A 16,385-nucleotide genomic window follows, 5' to 3' on the forward strand; every position below is an offset into this window, starting at 1 on the left:
GGTGAGGAGCCGGCACGGGTGGGCCAGGCGCGCGCAGGGCCCACCCGACCGCAAGTGGAGAGGTCGGGGAGAGCCGGGGCGTGACCCCAACTTGGGAACAGGCCCCAGGTGAGAACCGAGAGGAGTCGGCGCCTGCTTGTGCCCTCCTTGTTAAATAATAAGCGAAAGACGCCCAGGAAAGTGTCGAGAACCCCAGTTAGGGTGGGTGTGCTACCTTCGAAGCCAGCGAAGCCGGCGGGTTNGTGGGGGCTCATTTCCCCCTGGGGCAGGCCGCAGGGGGGCAGGGGCGGGGCCGGGGCGCGACGGAGCGTTTCCAACGTCCCAGGGGATTCTTGCAGCACTAGAGCTAGTTGCTGGGTAGCTCGCAATGAAAAATGAAACAGGTAATTCTGTCGTGGTTTTAACTTTTCGCTTGAAAATAATTTCAAACTTACACAGAGGTTAGAATAAGAAGAGTACGAAGACACCCTTAAAACGTTTTTTTAAATGGTTGTTTTTGAGAGAGAGGGAGAGACACAGAATCCGAAGCCCCGAGAGCGGGGGCGGGACTGAGAGCGAGAGAGACACAGAATCCGAAGCAGCTCCAGCCCCTGAGCCGTCATCATTTATTTAGATTCAGCAATTAAGGTTTTACCTCATTAGCTTTTTATCATTTGCGTTCTCTGACCAACTCTCCTCCTCCCCCATGTATCCATTAATACCTATCAGCCATCTGTTATCTGTCTGTCTGTCTGTCTATCATCTGTCTTTCTCTCTGGTGGGAACAGCAGTAGAGGCCAAGATCTGGATGCTCTAGGTGTGCAGTTTGGTGTCTTGAAGCTTATTGATTCTGGGTCCAGTTTGATGAACAGTTCTACTCACTATTCCACCCTGAGCAAGGCAATGAACTTCTTTGAGTTCTATGTAAATGAGAATAAGCCTACCTGCCTTCCACCTCAGAGCGTGGCTGTAAGAACCAAGATCATTAATGCATGCACACATGTCTTGTTGTTGAGGGCCTACACTCTAAACATTACTACCTCGGGTTCAGGGCAAGACGCAAAGTGTCTTCCGTGGACGAGCGCACCTGACATGAAGGAAGTGGGATTACCTCACACAGGCTAATGGGAGAAGGAGGAATTGGCTTCTTGTGGCCGGAGCTTGGAGGCGTGGGCACCTATGTGTGACTGGTTCAGAAGTATGGTTACAGGTGGGAGATCAAGGCTGGCAGTGGAAAGCGTCTCAGGGAAACATCTTGGGCAGAAGCACAAGGAACAAAGAAGGTGCTGACAGCATCAGAGAAATCATGAAGTGTGCCCAGTTTGGGAGGCTTGAGAAGCTGAAAGATGATTGACCCAATGCAGAGCAAAGTCAGTACTGTGTATGAGTCAAAATGATACACCCTGCAGATAGAATGCACAGCCAAATATTCTTTAGTTCTCACTGTTCTTACATTGTTCACAATTCCCACTGGTGTCGGGATGGTGGTGCTGTCCTTTTTGGATAAATGCCCACTCTCCCAGGAATTTTCCCACTTTCCATGAAGAGGGGCCTGTGTGTTCTCAGGGCTGGGGGAGGGGTTACTTTGTGGGTGCCTGATACAGTGCACCATTGACCTAATTTTCTGGGCTTCTGGCACTGGATTTGCTGACTGTGTTGTGCTGACGCCTTGCAGAAGTCTTGGTCCCTACCCTGGACTCTGGTCACAAGGGCCCTACCTCTGCCTCCTGCTACCCCGAGTCTTCAGACCACACCTGCCCTCAGCAACTGCACCTGCCCATGTTCTGAGGCATCCATGCCCCCCCCACCCGCTGCCTGGACCCCTCTTCTACCGCCACCTCCTCGCCCACCCAGCACACATTTCCTGGCACTGTTTCGCCTGTGGCTTCCCTGGGTTTTCCAGGCTCGGCTCTGAGTGGAGAGAACCAAGTCTTCCATGGTGGAAGCTGAGCAGATTAGAAGACCAGAAACTGGAGCGCCTGCCTGGGTGGCTCAGTAGGTTAGGTGTTCGACTTCGGCTCAGGTCATGATCTCATGGTTAGTGAGTTTGAGCCTCACATCAGGCTCTGTGCTGACAGCTCAGAGCCTGGAGCCTGCTTCGGATTCTGTGTCTCCCTCTTTCTCTGCCCCTCCCCTGCTCATGCTCTGTCTGTCTCTCTCAAAAATAAATAAATGTTAAAAAATAAAAATAAAAAAAGAAGCCCAGAAACCTATTGATTCAGTGAGGGGAAGCCTTAGATCTTGCTGATCAGAAGAGAGTGAAATTGCCCAAACGAAATACTTTCCAAAAGAGGAAAGTAAGCTTTGAATACACATGACTCTGAAGTCCTTATGGCTCCTCTGCCAGGTCAAGATGAGTAATTTTGGGCACCATATTTGCTTGGGTAGAGGTCATGCCTACACCCCATTGTTAATTTGTACCTATGAGGAAATTCACCATTTGCTGTATCCCAATTTGTGTGACTTTTAAAACCCTGGATGCTAGATTTCTAGAAAACTTGTACTTTCTCCTGCCCCCCCTAACCAAAGCCTGAGGTGTTAGAGAACACTTTTAGTCATTTGCCCACTCACAACTGTGTGACTGGGGGGATCAGCAGGTGGTCACAGGCACGCCCTTCTGGGCCTAGACCCTGGCCTTGCACCCCATGGATAGAGCACATCTCCTGTGGTTGTGTTCCCAGTTCCTATAGGCAGCCAGCAGCCTGGTTTCTTGGCGACCTAGTATTCAGGGTACCCTGGAGCACAGAGCTGATGCTCAATGCATCGTGTCACGGAAGAGTGAATTATTTTCCCAAGCTGTGGAGCAGAATTCCTGATATGTGTGCGGCCTGCTTCTCAAGATGATTATAAAGATAAAAATCAAATATGAGCCATGGAGAGCCTGCACAAATGTTTTTGAAAGTATACGGATGTGAAGTGCTGCCTTGGGGATGTGTCCTCCTCAGCCCCACTGTTGGCTCTGGCTTCCTGGGTGGACAGATAGAACCCAGGCTTTGGCCCCAGGATGGGTCAGTGGCATCTGGGCTGCAAGTCTGCCCATGCCATTGCTGGCCCTTCTTATTTTCAACCATAACTGACCTATCCAGTGAGGTGGATTCATTAGAGTAAATTCCCTTTATGCCTGCAGCCTTCTGAGACCCTGGCGGTCCTGGGTCCTTTTCTGGTAAGGATCTCTTTTCCAGATAGCAAAGGCCCTGTGCTGTGGGATAGCAACTCTCCACTGCTTAATTAAAAAGGTTTCTCTCCCAGCAGTCCCTATCAAAATAACACCAACATTCTTCACAAAGCTAGAATAAGCAATTATAAAATTTGTATGGAACCAGAAAAGACCCCGAATAGCCAAAATATTACAAAGCTGTAATCATCAAGACAACATGGTACTGGCACAAAAACAGACACTTAGGTCAATGGAACAGAATAGAGAACCCAGAAGATGGACCTACAAATGTATGGCCAACTCATCTTTGACAAAACAGAAAAGAATATCCATTGGGAAAAAGACAGTCTCTTCAGGAAATGGTGTTGGGGAAACTGGACAGTGGCATACAGAAGAATGATCCTGGACCACTTTCTTACACCATACATAAAAATTAACTCAAAATGGATGAAAGATCTAAATGCAAGACAGAAAAGCATCAAAATCCTAGAGGAGAAAACAGACAACAACCTCTTTGACCTCAGCTGCAGCAACTTTTACCTGACACGTCTCCAGAGGCAAGGGAAACGAAAGCAAACATGAACTATTGGGACCTCATCAAGATAAAAAAGCTTCTGCATAATGAAGGAATCAATCAGCAAAACTAAAAGGCAGCATATAGAATGGGAGAAAACATTTGCAAATGACATATCAGATAAAGGATTAGTATCCAAAATCTATGAAGAACTTATCAAACTCAACACCCAAACCAAATAATCCAGTGAAGAAATGGGTAAAAGACATGAATAGACACTTTTCCAAAGAAGACATCCAGACAGCTAATAGATACATGAAAAGATGCTCAACATCACTCATCATCAGGGAAATACAAATCAAAACTTCAATGAGATACCACCTTACACCTGTCAGAGTGGTTAAAATTAATAACTCAGGCAACAACAGGTGTTGGCGAGGATGCGGAGAAAGAGGAACCCTTTTGCCCTGTTGGTGGGAATGCAAACTGGTGCAGCCACGCTGGGAAACAGTATGGGGGTTTCTCAAAAAATTAAAAATAGAACTACCCTATGATCCAGCAATTGCACTACTAGGTATTTCTCCAAAGGATAAAAAAAAAAGTTGATTCAAAGGGGCACATGGACCCCAATGTTTATAGGAGCACTAATGACAATAGCCAAAGTAGGGAAAGAGCCCAAATGTCCATCAACGGATAAATGGACAAAAAGGATGTGGTGTATATATATATACAATGGAATATTACTCGTCGATCAAAAAGAATGAAATCTTGCCATTTGCAACAACATGGATGGAACTAGAGTGTATTATGCTAAGAGAAATAAGTCAGTCAGAGAAAGACAGATATCATATGATTCCACTCATATATGGAATTTAAGAAACAAAACATGAACATAGGGGGAGGGAAGGAAAAACAAGATAAAAACAGAGAGGAAAACAAACCATAAGAGACTCTTAAATACAGAGAACAGACTGAGGGGTGCTGGTGGGGTGTTGGTTGGGGGATGGGCTAAATGGGCAATGGGCATTAAGGCAGGCACTTGTCATGATGAGCACCGGCTGTTGTTATATGTAAGTGATGAATCACTAAATTCTATTCCTGAAATCATTATTACACTTGAGGCACTTCACTTGGTTCAAGGGAGGGGAGGCATCCCCTGGCTCCCCTGTGGAGACGGGCACAGTGTCAGGCACAAGGGGGTCTGTCCTCCAAGAGTCCTGCCCTCCTGGCCTCCTTCTCTCACTCAACTTGGAGCAGAACCTTTGGGGTCTTTCCCTTGGCAATTCTTCTGTTGATTGTCTAGCACTTCGCTTTGAATCGTGGGATACTTGATCATACTTTTTTGGCCTTTGAGTTTAAATGCTGACATAACTGACTGAGCTGCCTTTGATGTTCTTTCATACAGCTCTCCGCTGAGCCTGGCCCAGCTCAGAAATATCTGGAGAAGGGCCTAACCCTTTTTCTTTCCCTACTTCTCCAGAGTAAAGGAAGCATGGTGGTGGGGTAGAAGATGCATCTGGAAAGGTGTGATTGCAGTTACACATTCACAGTAAAACTGAGTAGAAAGGACAGAATTCTCACATCCTCTTCACACTTCCACATCACTGCCTTGTTTATGCATGACTGACATAAGAGTTTCCTTAACATTGTTATTTCAATACCTGAAGCTGTTCTGTTACTTCTGGGTTCTCATTCTGTCTACTTTATACAGAGAAGACCATGCAAATAAGAAGCAGCTCAGTATTGGCTTCTCCCTCCATAATCCCCACTTCCTCCACTCCCTCCGGGGCCATAGTGTCATCTACCATATGGTCCCCCCATATTCCTGCTACCACCAAAGTTTCCACTCTTCGTTGGACCATTGTTAGAAACAATTCTGGCTACAATTTCCAAAATCATTGTAACCCCCACCTCTGTAATTTCCTCCTCCAAGGTTGTCATAATACACTCAATATGGGGCTCAAGCTCACAACCCCAAGATTGAGTCACATGACTGAGCTAGCCAGGGGCCCCAGTTTTCTCTTTATTAACATCTTGTACTATTGCAGCACATCATTAAAACTGATTGGCCAATGTTATTATTAACTAAGGCCCATAGTCTACTGTCTCCATAGTTTTGCCTTTTGCAGAATATCACATAGTTGTAATTGTACAGTGTATAGTCTTTTAGGTTGGCTTCTTTAACATAACATGCATTTACGGTTCCTCCATGTTTTTTGTTTGCTTATTTGTTTTGTTTTTGTTTTTTAGGTCGGGTAGTTCATTTCTTTGTAGCATGGAATAACATTCAATTGTCTGGCTGTACCACAGTTTATCCATTCACCTACTGAAGGACATCTTGGTTGCTTCCAAGTTTTAGCAATTATGAATCAAGCTGCTATAAATATTCATGAGTAGGTTTTTTGTGTAGACATAAGTTTTCAACTCATTCAGGTAAATACCTACAGGTGTAATTGTTGGATAATACAGTAAGAGTGTGTTTAGTTTTGTAAAAAACTGCCAAACTCTTCCAAAGTGGCTGCACCATTTTGCATTCCTACCAGCAATGAATGAGCGTTCCTGTTGCTCCACATCCTTGCCAGTATTTGGCATTATCAGTGTGTCAGATTTTGGCCATTCTAAGAGGTAGGTAATGGTATCTTATTGTCTCACTTTGTATTTCCCTGATGACACATAATGAAGAGCCTCTTTTCATATGCTTATTTGCCATCTGTATATCTTTGGTGAAGTAGTCTGTTTCAGATCTTTTGCCAGTTAAAAAAATTGTGTTGTTTGTTTTCCTATTGTTGAGTTAAAAATTATTTTTGTACATTTTTTATTCTAGCCCTTTATCAGATAGGTGGTTTGCAAACATTTTCTCCCAGTCTGTGATTTGTCTTCTCAGTTTCTTAGTATCTCCTTCATAGAGCAAAATTCTTTAATTTTAACGAAGTCCCACTTACCAATTTTTTGTTTCTTGGATTGTGCTTTGGTGTTGTATCTAAAAAGTCATCACCAAACCCAAGGTCATATGTAGTTTCTTCTGTGTTAACTTCTAGGAGTTTTATAGTTTTGCCTTTTACATTTAGGTCTGTGATTCATTTTGAGTTAATTTTTGTGAAAGGTATAAAATATGTGTCTAGATTCACTTTTTTTTTTTTTTGCATGTGGATGTATAGTTGTTCCAGTACTATTGATGAAAAAACTGTCGTTTCTTTATGAATTGTGTTTCCTCCTTTGTCAAAGACTAGTTGACTATATTTGCCTGGTCTATTCTAGGTCCTCTATTCTATTCAACTGATCTATTTGTCTACTCCTTTAACTGTCTTATCTTTTAACATATTATTTTAACACTGTCTTGGTAACTGTAGCTTTATAGTAAGTCTTGAAGTCTAGTATTGTTAGTCCTCTGACTTGTTTCTTCTTCAATTCTGTGTTGGCTGTTCCGGATCTTGTGCCACCATATAAATATTAGAATCAATTTGTCCATACCCACAAAATAACTTTTGGGATTTTGATTGGGATTGTGCTGAATCTGTAGATTAATTGAGGAAGAACTGACCTCTTGACAGTATGGAGTCTTTTTATCCATGAACATGGACTATCTCTCCATTTGTTTAATTCTCCTTTGATTTCATTAATCAGATTTTTGTAGTTTTCTTCATATAGATCTTGTACATATTTTGTTTGATTTATAGCTAAGTATTTCAGGGGTCTTTTTGGTGCTAATATAAATGGTAAGTTCATATTCCAATTGTTCATTACTGGTCTGTAAGAAAGAAATTGACCTTTGTATATTAACTTTGTATCCTGCAACTTTGCTGTAGTCACTAATTGGTTATAAGAGGTATTTTTGTAGTTGATTCTTTGGGATTTTCAACATAGACAATGATATAATTTGTGAACAAAGATGGTTTTATTTTTTATTCCCAATATGTATACTTTTTATTTCTTTTTCTTGTTATTGCATTAGCTAGAACTTCCAGTAAATGTTAAATAGGAATGGTGAGATGGGACATTCATGCTTTCCTGATTTTAAGGAAGTGTCTAGTCTCTCACCATTAAGTATATGGATACTTAACTATAGGATTAACTATAGGATTCCCCCCTTCCTCTGGATGTTCTTTTTTATTTTACTTTTATATTTACTTTATATTTTTTTCTTTTTCAAAGTTTTATTTAAATTATAATAGTTAACATATAGTGTAATATTGGTTTCATGGATACAATTTAGTGATTTGCCACTTACATATAATACCCAATGTTCATCATAACAAATGTCCTCCTCAATACTCATCACCCATTTAGCCCATCCTCCACTTACCTCCTTCCATCAACCCTCAATTTGTTCTCTGTAATTAAAAGTCTCTTATGGTTTATTTCCCTGTCTTTCCCTTTCCACTCCTCTTCCCATATGTGTATCTGTTTTTTTTCTTAAATTATACATATGAGTGAAATCATATGGTATCTGTCTTTCTCTGACTGACTTATGTCATTTAGCGTAATATACTCTAGCTCCATCCATGTTGTTGCAAATGACAATATTTCATTCTTTTTGATGGCATATATATACATATACATATATATACATATACATGGTGCTAGTACCATCCTATCTTGATGATTATAGCTTTTAATATAGCTTGAAGTCTAGAATCGTGATGCCTCCAGCTTTTTTTTTTCAGGATTGTTTTGGCTATTTGGGTGGATGTTCTTTTTTAAATTGAGAAAGGTCCCTTCAATTCCTCCTTCATTGAGAGTATTTATCATGCATAAGTGTTGGGTTTTGTCAAATGCTATTTCCATATCTACTTTATGCAATTATATAATTTTTCTTCTTTAGCTTATTGATGTAATACTTTATATTAATTGATTTTCAAATGTTGAACCAGTTTACATACTTGGAATAAATCCCACAAATTTGCACTGTGTCATTATTTTTATAAATTGTTAGATTTAGTTTGTTAATATTTTGTTGAATATTTTTGTATCTATGATCATGAGAGATACTGGTCTGTAGTTTTATTTACTCACAATGCCGTTGTCCAGTTTTGGTATTAGGGTAATGCTGGCCTCATAGAGTGATTTCAGAGTAGTACCTCTACTTCTGTCATCTGGGAGAGATTGTAGAAAATGTGTATAATTTCTTCCTTAAATGTTAGGTCAAATTCTCCAGTGAACCCATCTGTGCCCAGTACTTTCTGTTTGGAAATGTTATTAAATGTTGATTTAATTCACTTAATAGATTTAGGCTTATTCAGATTTTTCATTTCTCTTTGTGTCAACTTTGGTAGATTGTGTCATTCAAGAAATTAGTTCATCTTCCCTAAGGTATTAAACTTTGGGGAATAGAGTTGTTCCTAATATTACTTTATTATCCTTTTAATGTCCATGGGATCAACTGTGATGAGCCCTCTTTCATTTCTGATATTAATAATTTGAGTTTTTATTTTTTATTTTTAGATAACTCGCAAGTTCCTCACATGCTGAAGTAGAAATTAAAAGTCTATTGAAAGCTATTTTTTTCTCTTTTTAATGCAAGCCAGAAATGGAGTGGAATGTAGAATACTTTTATAAATGTACCAGAGTACTCTTCAAAGTATTTCCCAGAGTACACATCAGATGGACTCCAATGTTTACTCAATGTTTGATTAAGTTCAGGGAGAATGAACTGATCAGAAAATTAACTGATGAATCAACAATGAGATTTTCTGTACTTTTTTAAAATCAAAAAAGCCTCAGTGGGTATAACTTTAATATTTTAAATGGCAGGCTGACTTTACAGAGTTGATAAATTCAAACCAAAAGGCTGAAGATTAACAGCTTGGAAGCAGAGTGAGCTCAACTGAATGATTCCTTTTACATCTGCTTCACTCACTCCATTTGGTCTAGAATCCTTGGAACTAGTACAGGCTGTACAGTATTTGCAACAAAAGAGAAGAGGAAAAACAGCAAACATTTCAACACACCTTCTAACTCTGTTTGGCTTCCACAACCCACGCTCTGCAATCCTGTTCTGCATTCCTCTTGTCTCTTGATAGAAATTATCCCTAAATGGTGTAGTTATTGCCCCAAAGCAGCTGCCTGCTCACATCCACAGTGACACTAATGGCTGCTGTGAGCACCAAGGGCAGAGCCCAAGAACTCAAGCACAGCCCCTCCTTGTCTCGTCGTTTTCTGCTCATACCTCTCCCAGGTCACTTTCAAACAAAGCAGTTTCCTTCAGTTTAAGCCAGAATCTCCCAGTGCTTCATCTCTTCCCTGGCTTTTTAAAAATCTCAGAAATGGCATTTAGTGCTTTAGATGTCTGACTTGCATATATTTCTGTACTAAGGGACCAAAGTAGCCAGTGAGGATTTAATGCTATTTCTACCCAGGATGGTGAGTCCAGGGCACAGGGCAAGCCTTTCGGATACATGATATCCTTCCAGGAAAGCTTGCTCTGGATGCCTCCCCTCTCCCCAGCACTCACTTGCTTCCTCACCACCTCAAGTTTCCACTCTGTGAGACCAGACTCTGCTTGCCACTGGCTACCACGATTGTGAACTGACTGAGCTGCTGGAGAGTGTGGAAAACGTGCCTTAGACCACTGGTCGTCTCTGGGTATCGCTGCCCCTGCCTGGCCGTATGGGACCAGAGAAGGGCTTCTGATTGGCAGCGCCGGGACACTGAGTGCAGTGAGGCCAGGCACAGAGCAGCCGGCAATGCACAGAACAGTTCTTTTCCACAAAGAACGTCCCTGACAAAACTGTCAACAAAAGCTCGGGAAGAAAAGACCTGGTCTTTTCTGGTCACCTGAAGAAAATGAGGGGTGCACGTGGAGGTGATGATGTACCCCCACATGGAGGGTGTAGGCAGAGTGAATGTTCTCAGAAGTCTTAAGCCCATCTGACGTGTCTTTTATGAAGGGAACCCTTGACCACGACGTGGAGAGAAGTCACGTGCACAGAGAGCTGTGCACCATTAGAAAAAGTCAGGAAGTGGAAGACTGTGTTGCCTTCAAAACGGCTTGTTTCGGTTTCTGTTGGGAGCCATTTATGAACTCACTAAGTTGAGAAAAACTCCTTGTGAGGTTAAGGTAAGTTTGCACGGACTCTTACATCAGATGGCGACCAATATCCACCCCCGTCCCCCACTCAATTGTTTCTGCTTGATCACTAACCCCCAAGGCACCTTGTTGATTGGTACCCGGAGTGACTCCTTCTGGCCTTGATATGCTGATTGTACTTTGTGAAGGAACTTCCTATAGGAACTTCTTTTGTGGTTATAGGAGCAACATTGCATTCCTGAAAAACCTGTTTTTCTTAATACCTCCCATTAATCAATAAACAGGCTATTAACCCCTGCTCACAAAGAACTAACTTTTGCCTCTACTATGCTAAAAACATTATTGTGTTTATATCAGAATGCCATTTCTGGACTGTTCCCTATACACTTATGCATATCAATGTTCTGGAGAATTTTTACTGATCAAAGAATTTATCATCAGAATGCCACTTTTGTGCCGTCCCCCAAACACTAAATCATAACAAATAAAGTTGAGTCTCACATGTGGAGAGGCCTGACTGGTGACCAGAAAGAATGTTGTGCCTCTCTCATCCCTCCCTGGCCGATACCGTCCACCCTTCAGGGACCCCTGGACCGGCCGGAGCTGGACTCCAGCATGTTTTGTAGGGAGAAGAGAAGAAAGGGAACAAGTCTGAAGGAAAACAAAATAAATATCTCCTCTTTTTAACCATATATTCAGCAGAAATGAGAATTAAGAGGTAAATTGGTAAATGGGACTTAGTTTAAAGATTTGCTTCTAAAATAATCAGGGAAGGATAATTAATCACTCAAGTGGCCCTAAAATGTTTGATAATATCCTCCCAGGAGGAGTGGACGCACCACATGAAAGCGAAGGCTTTTCTATGCTCAGTTGTTTGCAATCGCTAACGCTTTAATACACAAAACCAGACGTACTAATGAAAATATCAAACAGTTTCATCCTTGTCCGATTATTACAATGTTGTTGCATCATCTCTGCCCTTTAGTCCCCACACCCCAGTACTTTCTAGTCTCTTACTGGCCCTCCTGTAATTCCACAGGCACTTTGGGAGGGGGGTGAAAGGGCAGGAGCCAGTGCAACAGTTCTGCACTGAGCACGGAGTGCTCCAGGGTGCTGCTTACCTCTGCGCTACTTGACGTGAAGCTCCCCTGGACGTCACATAATAACAGTTAGACTGGCAAATGACTCTGCTCATCAGGGCTAGGGCCTTGCTCAAGTCGGTCCGCTCCGCTTTCACTGGGTGTGGCGCTTGGTTATCTGACTTTCTGGTGTCCAAGTTCAAACAGTCTAGAAATTTTGAGTCAAGTTTACAGAATACTATAAAAAATTAGTGGAGCAATTTTAGTGGAATAAAAAGACACTGGAACTGAAAAGTAATGCAAGTGGGTGTCTTTGCATGCAGATGACATTATCTGGTGTCACGAAGGCGTGACTGAAGAACCAAGCAAATGCTAGGCACGTAGTACGTTTAGAAAGCTGAGAAGTGAGAACATTTTTCACAAACGATGGTTAAGGTGGCCTCAAAGTGTAGGCTTCAGCAGGTCGGTGGGACATTTGCTCCTGTGGAGCACCCTGCTAACAGCTAAGGCCAGGCAGGTGAGGCCAAGCAGTCCTGTTTAGATAAAGTGAGGAATGAAAGCTGCTCTCTGGACTCCAAGACCTCAGGGGGGGGCCGGGAGGCAAGATGCTGCAGAGATAAGGTCTAGGGACAGGGCATTTTAAATCTGTACTCGAGTTGTTTAAAATACGTTTGTATTAACATGGAAGGAGCCTAAGTGTCCATCAGCTGACGAATGGATCAAGAAGATGTGGTTTATCTACACTATGGAATACTCCATGNGAGAGGAAGAGCCTAATATAGAGTTAAGGAACAAATGGGGGCAGAACTTAAATTAATACTTACACCTTCTTCTAACTGGTGATGTAGGACAGTTCCTTCCCCAAGGCCTGCCTTCTGCAAACACCCTTCCTTACAGGTGGCTGGGATGAGGATAGATAAGAGTAGCTAAAACATAACCCGAAAGCAAAAGGCTAACACATTTAGGGCCCCCATTGTGTTCACACATTCAGCATCAAATAGGTTTCCACAAACAAACCAGTTCAAAAACATTCATCCTCTTGAGAGCCAGATGGAATGACTCCTAGCCTAACTATTTACGACTTAACATATATATGTCGTCCTATTTTTCATTAAGAACATCCTGTTATTTCCTTAGTTGTAAAATTCAACCTCACTATGATTGGAGTAATTCACAAAAAGGCTTCCCATTATAAAAATTCCTTTTTCTGATCTCATGTTGTTGCGGAACTTTTAAATAAAGACACCAAAACCGACAGGACAGAGATGCCTGCCTGGTGATCAGAAAGAATCTCAGGGCTCTCTCACTCTCTCTCTCGCCGACACCGTCCATCCTTCAGGGACCCCTGGGCCTGCCGGAGCCGGCCTCTGACAGTATTTTACTTTTCTGTTGGCACTAAGATGCATGTACGAAGATGTTTGTCACATTTGTGCATTGCTATCAAAAAATTTTAAAGGTTGTGTGTAGTGCTATCTGAACTGCCATGTGCAGCCCAGACAGCCCCTGTCCCTCTGTCCCCCTGTGAGGACATTCTGCGCCTGCTTATCTCACTGCATGCGTGCCAAGGCCAACACTTTGTTGTGCCCTTCGTTAAAGAAGGCTGGACTGATTGTCTTAATTTCCAGAACGGGGAGAAGCGAGCTCACACGGCCTAGAGGGGTCCCTAACTGGGCATTTTGGTTTGGTGGGGGCCAGTCATGCTACCAGCTGGACTCTGTACACTAGAGACTCGAGGCCTGGACGGACCCTGCCTGCGTGGGCCCGTGTGAGGCCGCCAGGGTCCAAAGAGCACCTCTGGGTGTCAGATGGGTGCATATTAGAGGTCCTCATACCATGCATCCAGCTACTTGAGCTATTCGATAACTTAGCTGGGCCTGCTTGCCTCTTGTATCATTACATTTAAATACATATAAATACAGAAACTGGGTGGGGAGTGGGAGCTTTACACTGGATAGTAGGGGAGGGGCACGCCGAAAAAATGGGGAATGAGCCATGGAAGAGGGTGATATAGGAGAAGATGAGGAGATAGAGGTTCTGAGGATAAATTTGACAACTTTGACTTCAAAACTTTGCTGTGGCTCTATTCTCTACGAGCTAATGTTGTGATGGTCATTTTTGTATACTAAAATGCAGGGCTCTCATCTGGGTCTTTTGCATTTTTTCTATTTCTGTATATTTTTGTTAAAGTTTCTAAACAATTACTTTATATACAAAAACAAAAGTTATTTTTGAAGTTTTTAATGGAACAATATATACCTGTAGAAATGCATTTTCTTTGGTCTATTTTTTTCCTTCATAGTTTCTACCAATATTAGGCTTTATAAATATTTATATATTTGTTAGTACCTCTACTGTGCTGTGCACCAAGCCAGGTGCAGGAAATATGAGTCACCAGAGGTGGGTCTCTGCCTCTCTCAACCCTGGGCTGGCACGTCCAGGGTTGGGGGGTGGCAGAGTCTTTCAGGAAAAAACGCACACGCATGCACTTGTACACACACAGCATGCCTCTCTGACAAGATGAGTGCATTTATCCCTCATTTCAGTGCTGAGATTCTCATAAGATTTTGGGATGTCCCATTTCCAGCTGGAAGAGGGTCAAAGAATAAAAGTGTCAGAAGAAAAGACTGCTCTCCCAGGTATTTAATTATTCTATCAGTGACAAGTTTTGGGTTTAAAAATATTAGATGAAAAATTTCTGACACAAATGGATAGGAGAGAACAAAGACAAGCCTTTCAGGCAAGAAACAAGGGGTGGCACATTTTCTAGGAACCACATCTGTCTCTCTGCCTTCCCCAGCTTGTGATGGAGACAGAAATATACACGTTTCTGGATTCAGCAAAACGGTGCACGTGTCTGTTCTTTGAGGCACCTTTTCCCTATTTTCTTTCTCCAGGTGATGTGTGTTTTGCATATGCACACACCAGTGGGGCCAGAGCTAGGACATTTCCAGAAACCGGGGGCTCCGTGGCGTCCTTCCCATCACTGTCCCATCTCCCCACCCAACACACTTGTGTCGAGGCTCCAGTGAGGCAGTGAAGAGAACACTGACGGGGCCTGGCGGTGCAGCGCGGAGACCGTGGCGGGGCGTGTGCCACTCTTTTTGGTATGTAACCCCATGTTGATCTGTGTAGCTGACTGATTGTTTTATGGCTGCGCCTCTCAGCTGAGTTGTAAACCCGTCAAGTTCAGGCCATGACCCACACTTCTGTCGCCCCCTGTGGTGCCAGTTGGGGCCTCCAATATGGCCATATTTGCTGTGAATTAATCTGAAACATTCGACCACTTGCCAGCCCATCTTCAAATGATCACACAAGACAGAAAACCTAATTATCCAACTGACTCTTCACTCCTCAGCAAGTATTTAGTTAGCACCTAGTATGTATGAAAGACATCACTGGGAACCAGACTTGCTGCTGGACTCACGGGCTTGCCATCGGTAGGGGAGACAAAGATCTGATAATTGCAGGAAAACCATGCTTTGCCCTAGCGACTCAGCTAGCCCATTATACAGAATGAGTAACTAGATAGGTAGATGGACAATAAATGAAGTAAGTATTGAGGTTTAACTGAAATGCCTTTGTGAGCCAATATAACAGCTAAATGCATCAACTTGGATACATTGCAACTGCAGAAAAGGAAGATCTGTTAGCCCACAAATCAGCCCACATTTCTCCTGAAAACGTTCCTTCTTATAATTGAGAGCACTTTAGCTGATTACTTAAAATGTTTCATCATTCAAACAGGTCACATCCTGCTTTAATTTTCTTTATGAAGTGTACTGTCCTTCCAGCTTGTCAAATATCTTTGAGAGGATTAAAAATAGAATGTGCAGAATCTGGAAGAGGTACCGAAGAAGCAAAATGCAGACAGGATGATTAAATTTCCCTTGTGTTGATTTTCCCACACCATCCATAGGAGGCAGGCAGCTCTGGGGAAAGGTAATTTGTTTTCTTGCTCCAGAGGCACCGTGTGTGGGTGGCTGCATGTGGATTATATGAGATCAGGGGACTGCATAATGCTGTCACCTGTCCATGGTGCCCCCAGGAATTCTGCAGCAGCGTCACGAGGTGATCAGCGGCAGGGACCGAGGGAGGGGCTGCCACCCCTTAGTGAGGACCCGGCCAGCTGGTGGGTGAGGTGCCGGCTGCAGGGCGCACCTGGGCTGCTGGCTTCTAGACAGAGCTCCCTGACCCCGTGCTCCCAGATGCCCTGACCGTGGGGCATGAGGGCCTGGCGGACAGTCACGACTCTCCACGATTTCATCTCTCCCACTGTCGCCATCTGTGACGGGCTGGGTGCAGCTTCTCAGAAGGCTGTGCTGAAAGGATTCAAAGACCCATCCCAGGACACTGCTGAATTACCACGCTCTGTTCCAGGCAAGAAGGGCGCGGTAGCACGGGCCCTCAGAGCTGTCCTTCAGGGCAACTTCTGAGGCCAGCACTTCTGCTCTGGGCAAGCGCAGAGCAGGGCAGCCCCTTCCCGAGCAGACGCTGTCGCCCCAGCCACCTGCTGCCTGCTCCAGGCCGCCTCCCTCAAATCCTGGTCGGGAGCCAGAAAGTCAGGCACTGTCCACAAATACCTTATGAAACCCCATTAAACCCTATTGGGTAAATGTCATTAGTATTTCT

At 43.3% G+C, this 16,385-nt stretch overlaps 1 protein-coding gene across 1 annotated transcript in view; it reads right to left on the bottom strand.

Annotated features, from left to right (window-relative positions):
• Nucleotides 1-16,038, bottom strand: part of VIPR2 (vasoactive intestinal peptide receptor 2) — an 86,940-nt gene extending 70,902 nt beyond the window's left edge. Inside the window, exons 1-4 of the mRNA XM_077761735.1 lie at nt 15,915-16,038; nt 11,799-11,964; nt 10,114-10,377; nt 45-411 (exon numbers count right to left, since the gene is read on the bottom strand). Coding sequence (XP_077617861.1) covers nt 45-411; nt 10,114-10,377; nt 11,799-11,964; nt 15,915-16,038 — 921 coding nt within the window. The remainder of the gene's footprint in view (nt 1-44; nt 412-10,113; nt 10,378-11,798; nt 11,965-15,914) is intronic.
• Between the last annotated feature and the right edge of the window lie 347 nt (nt 16,039-16,385).

This window comes from Crocuta crocuta, unplaced genomic scaffold (assembly GCF_008692635.1).
Source record: "Crocuta crocuta isolate KB4526 unplaced genomic scaffold, BGI_CrCroc_1.0 scaffold408, whole genome shotgun sequence".
Taxonomy (NCBI): domain Eukaryota; kingdom Metazoa; phylum Chordata; class Mammalia; order Carnivora; family Hyaenidae; genus Crocuta; species Crocuta crocuta.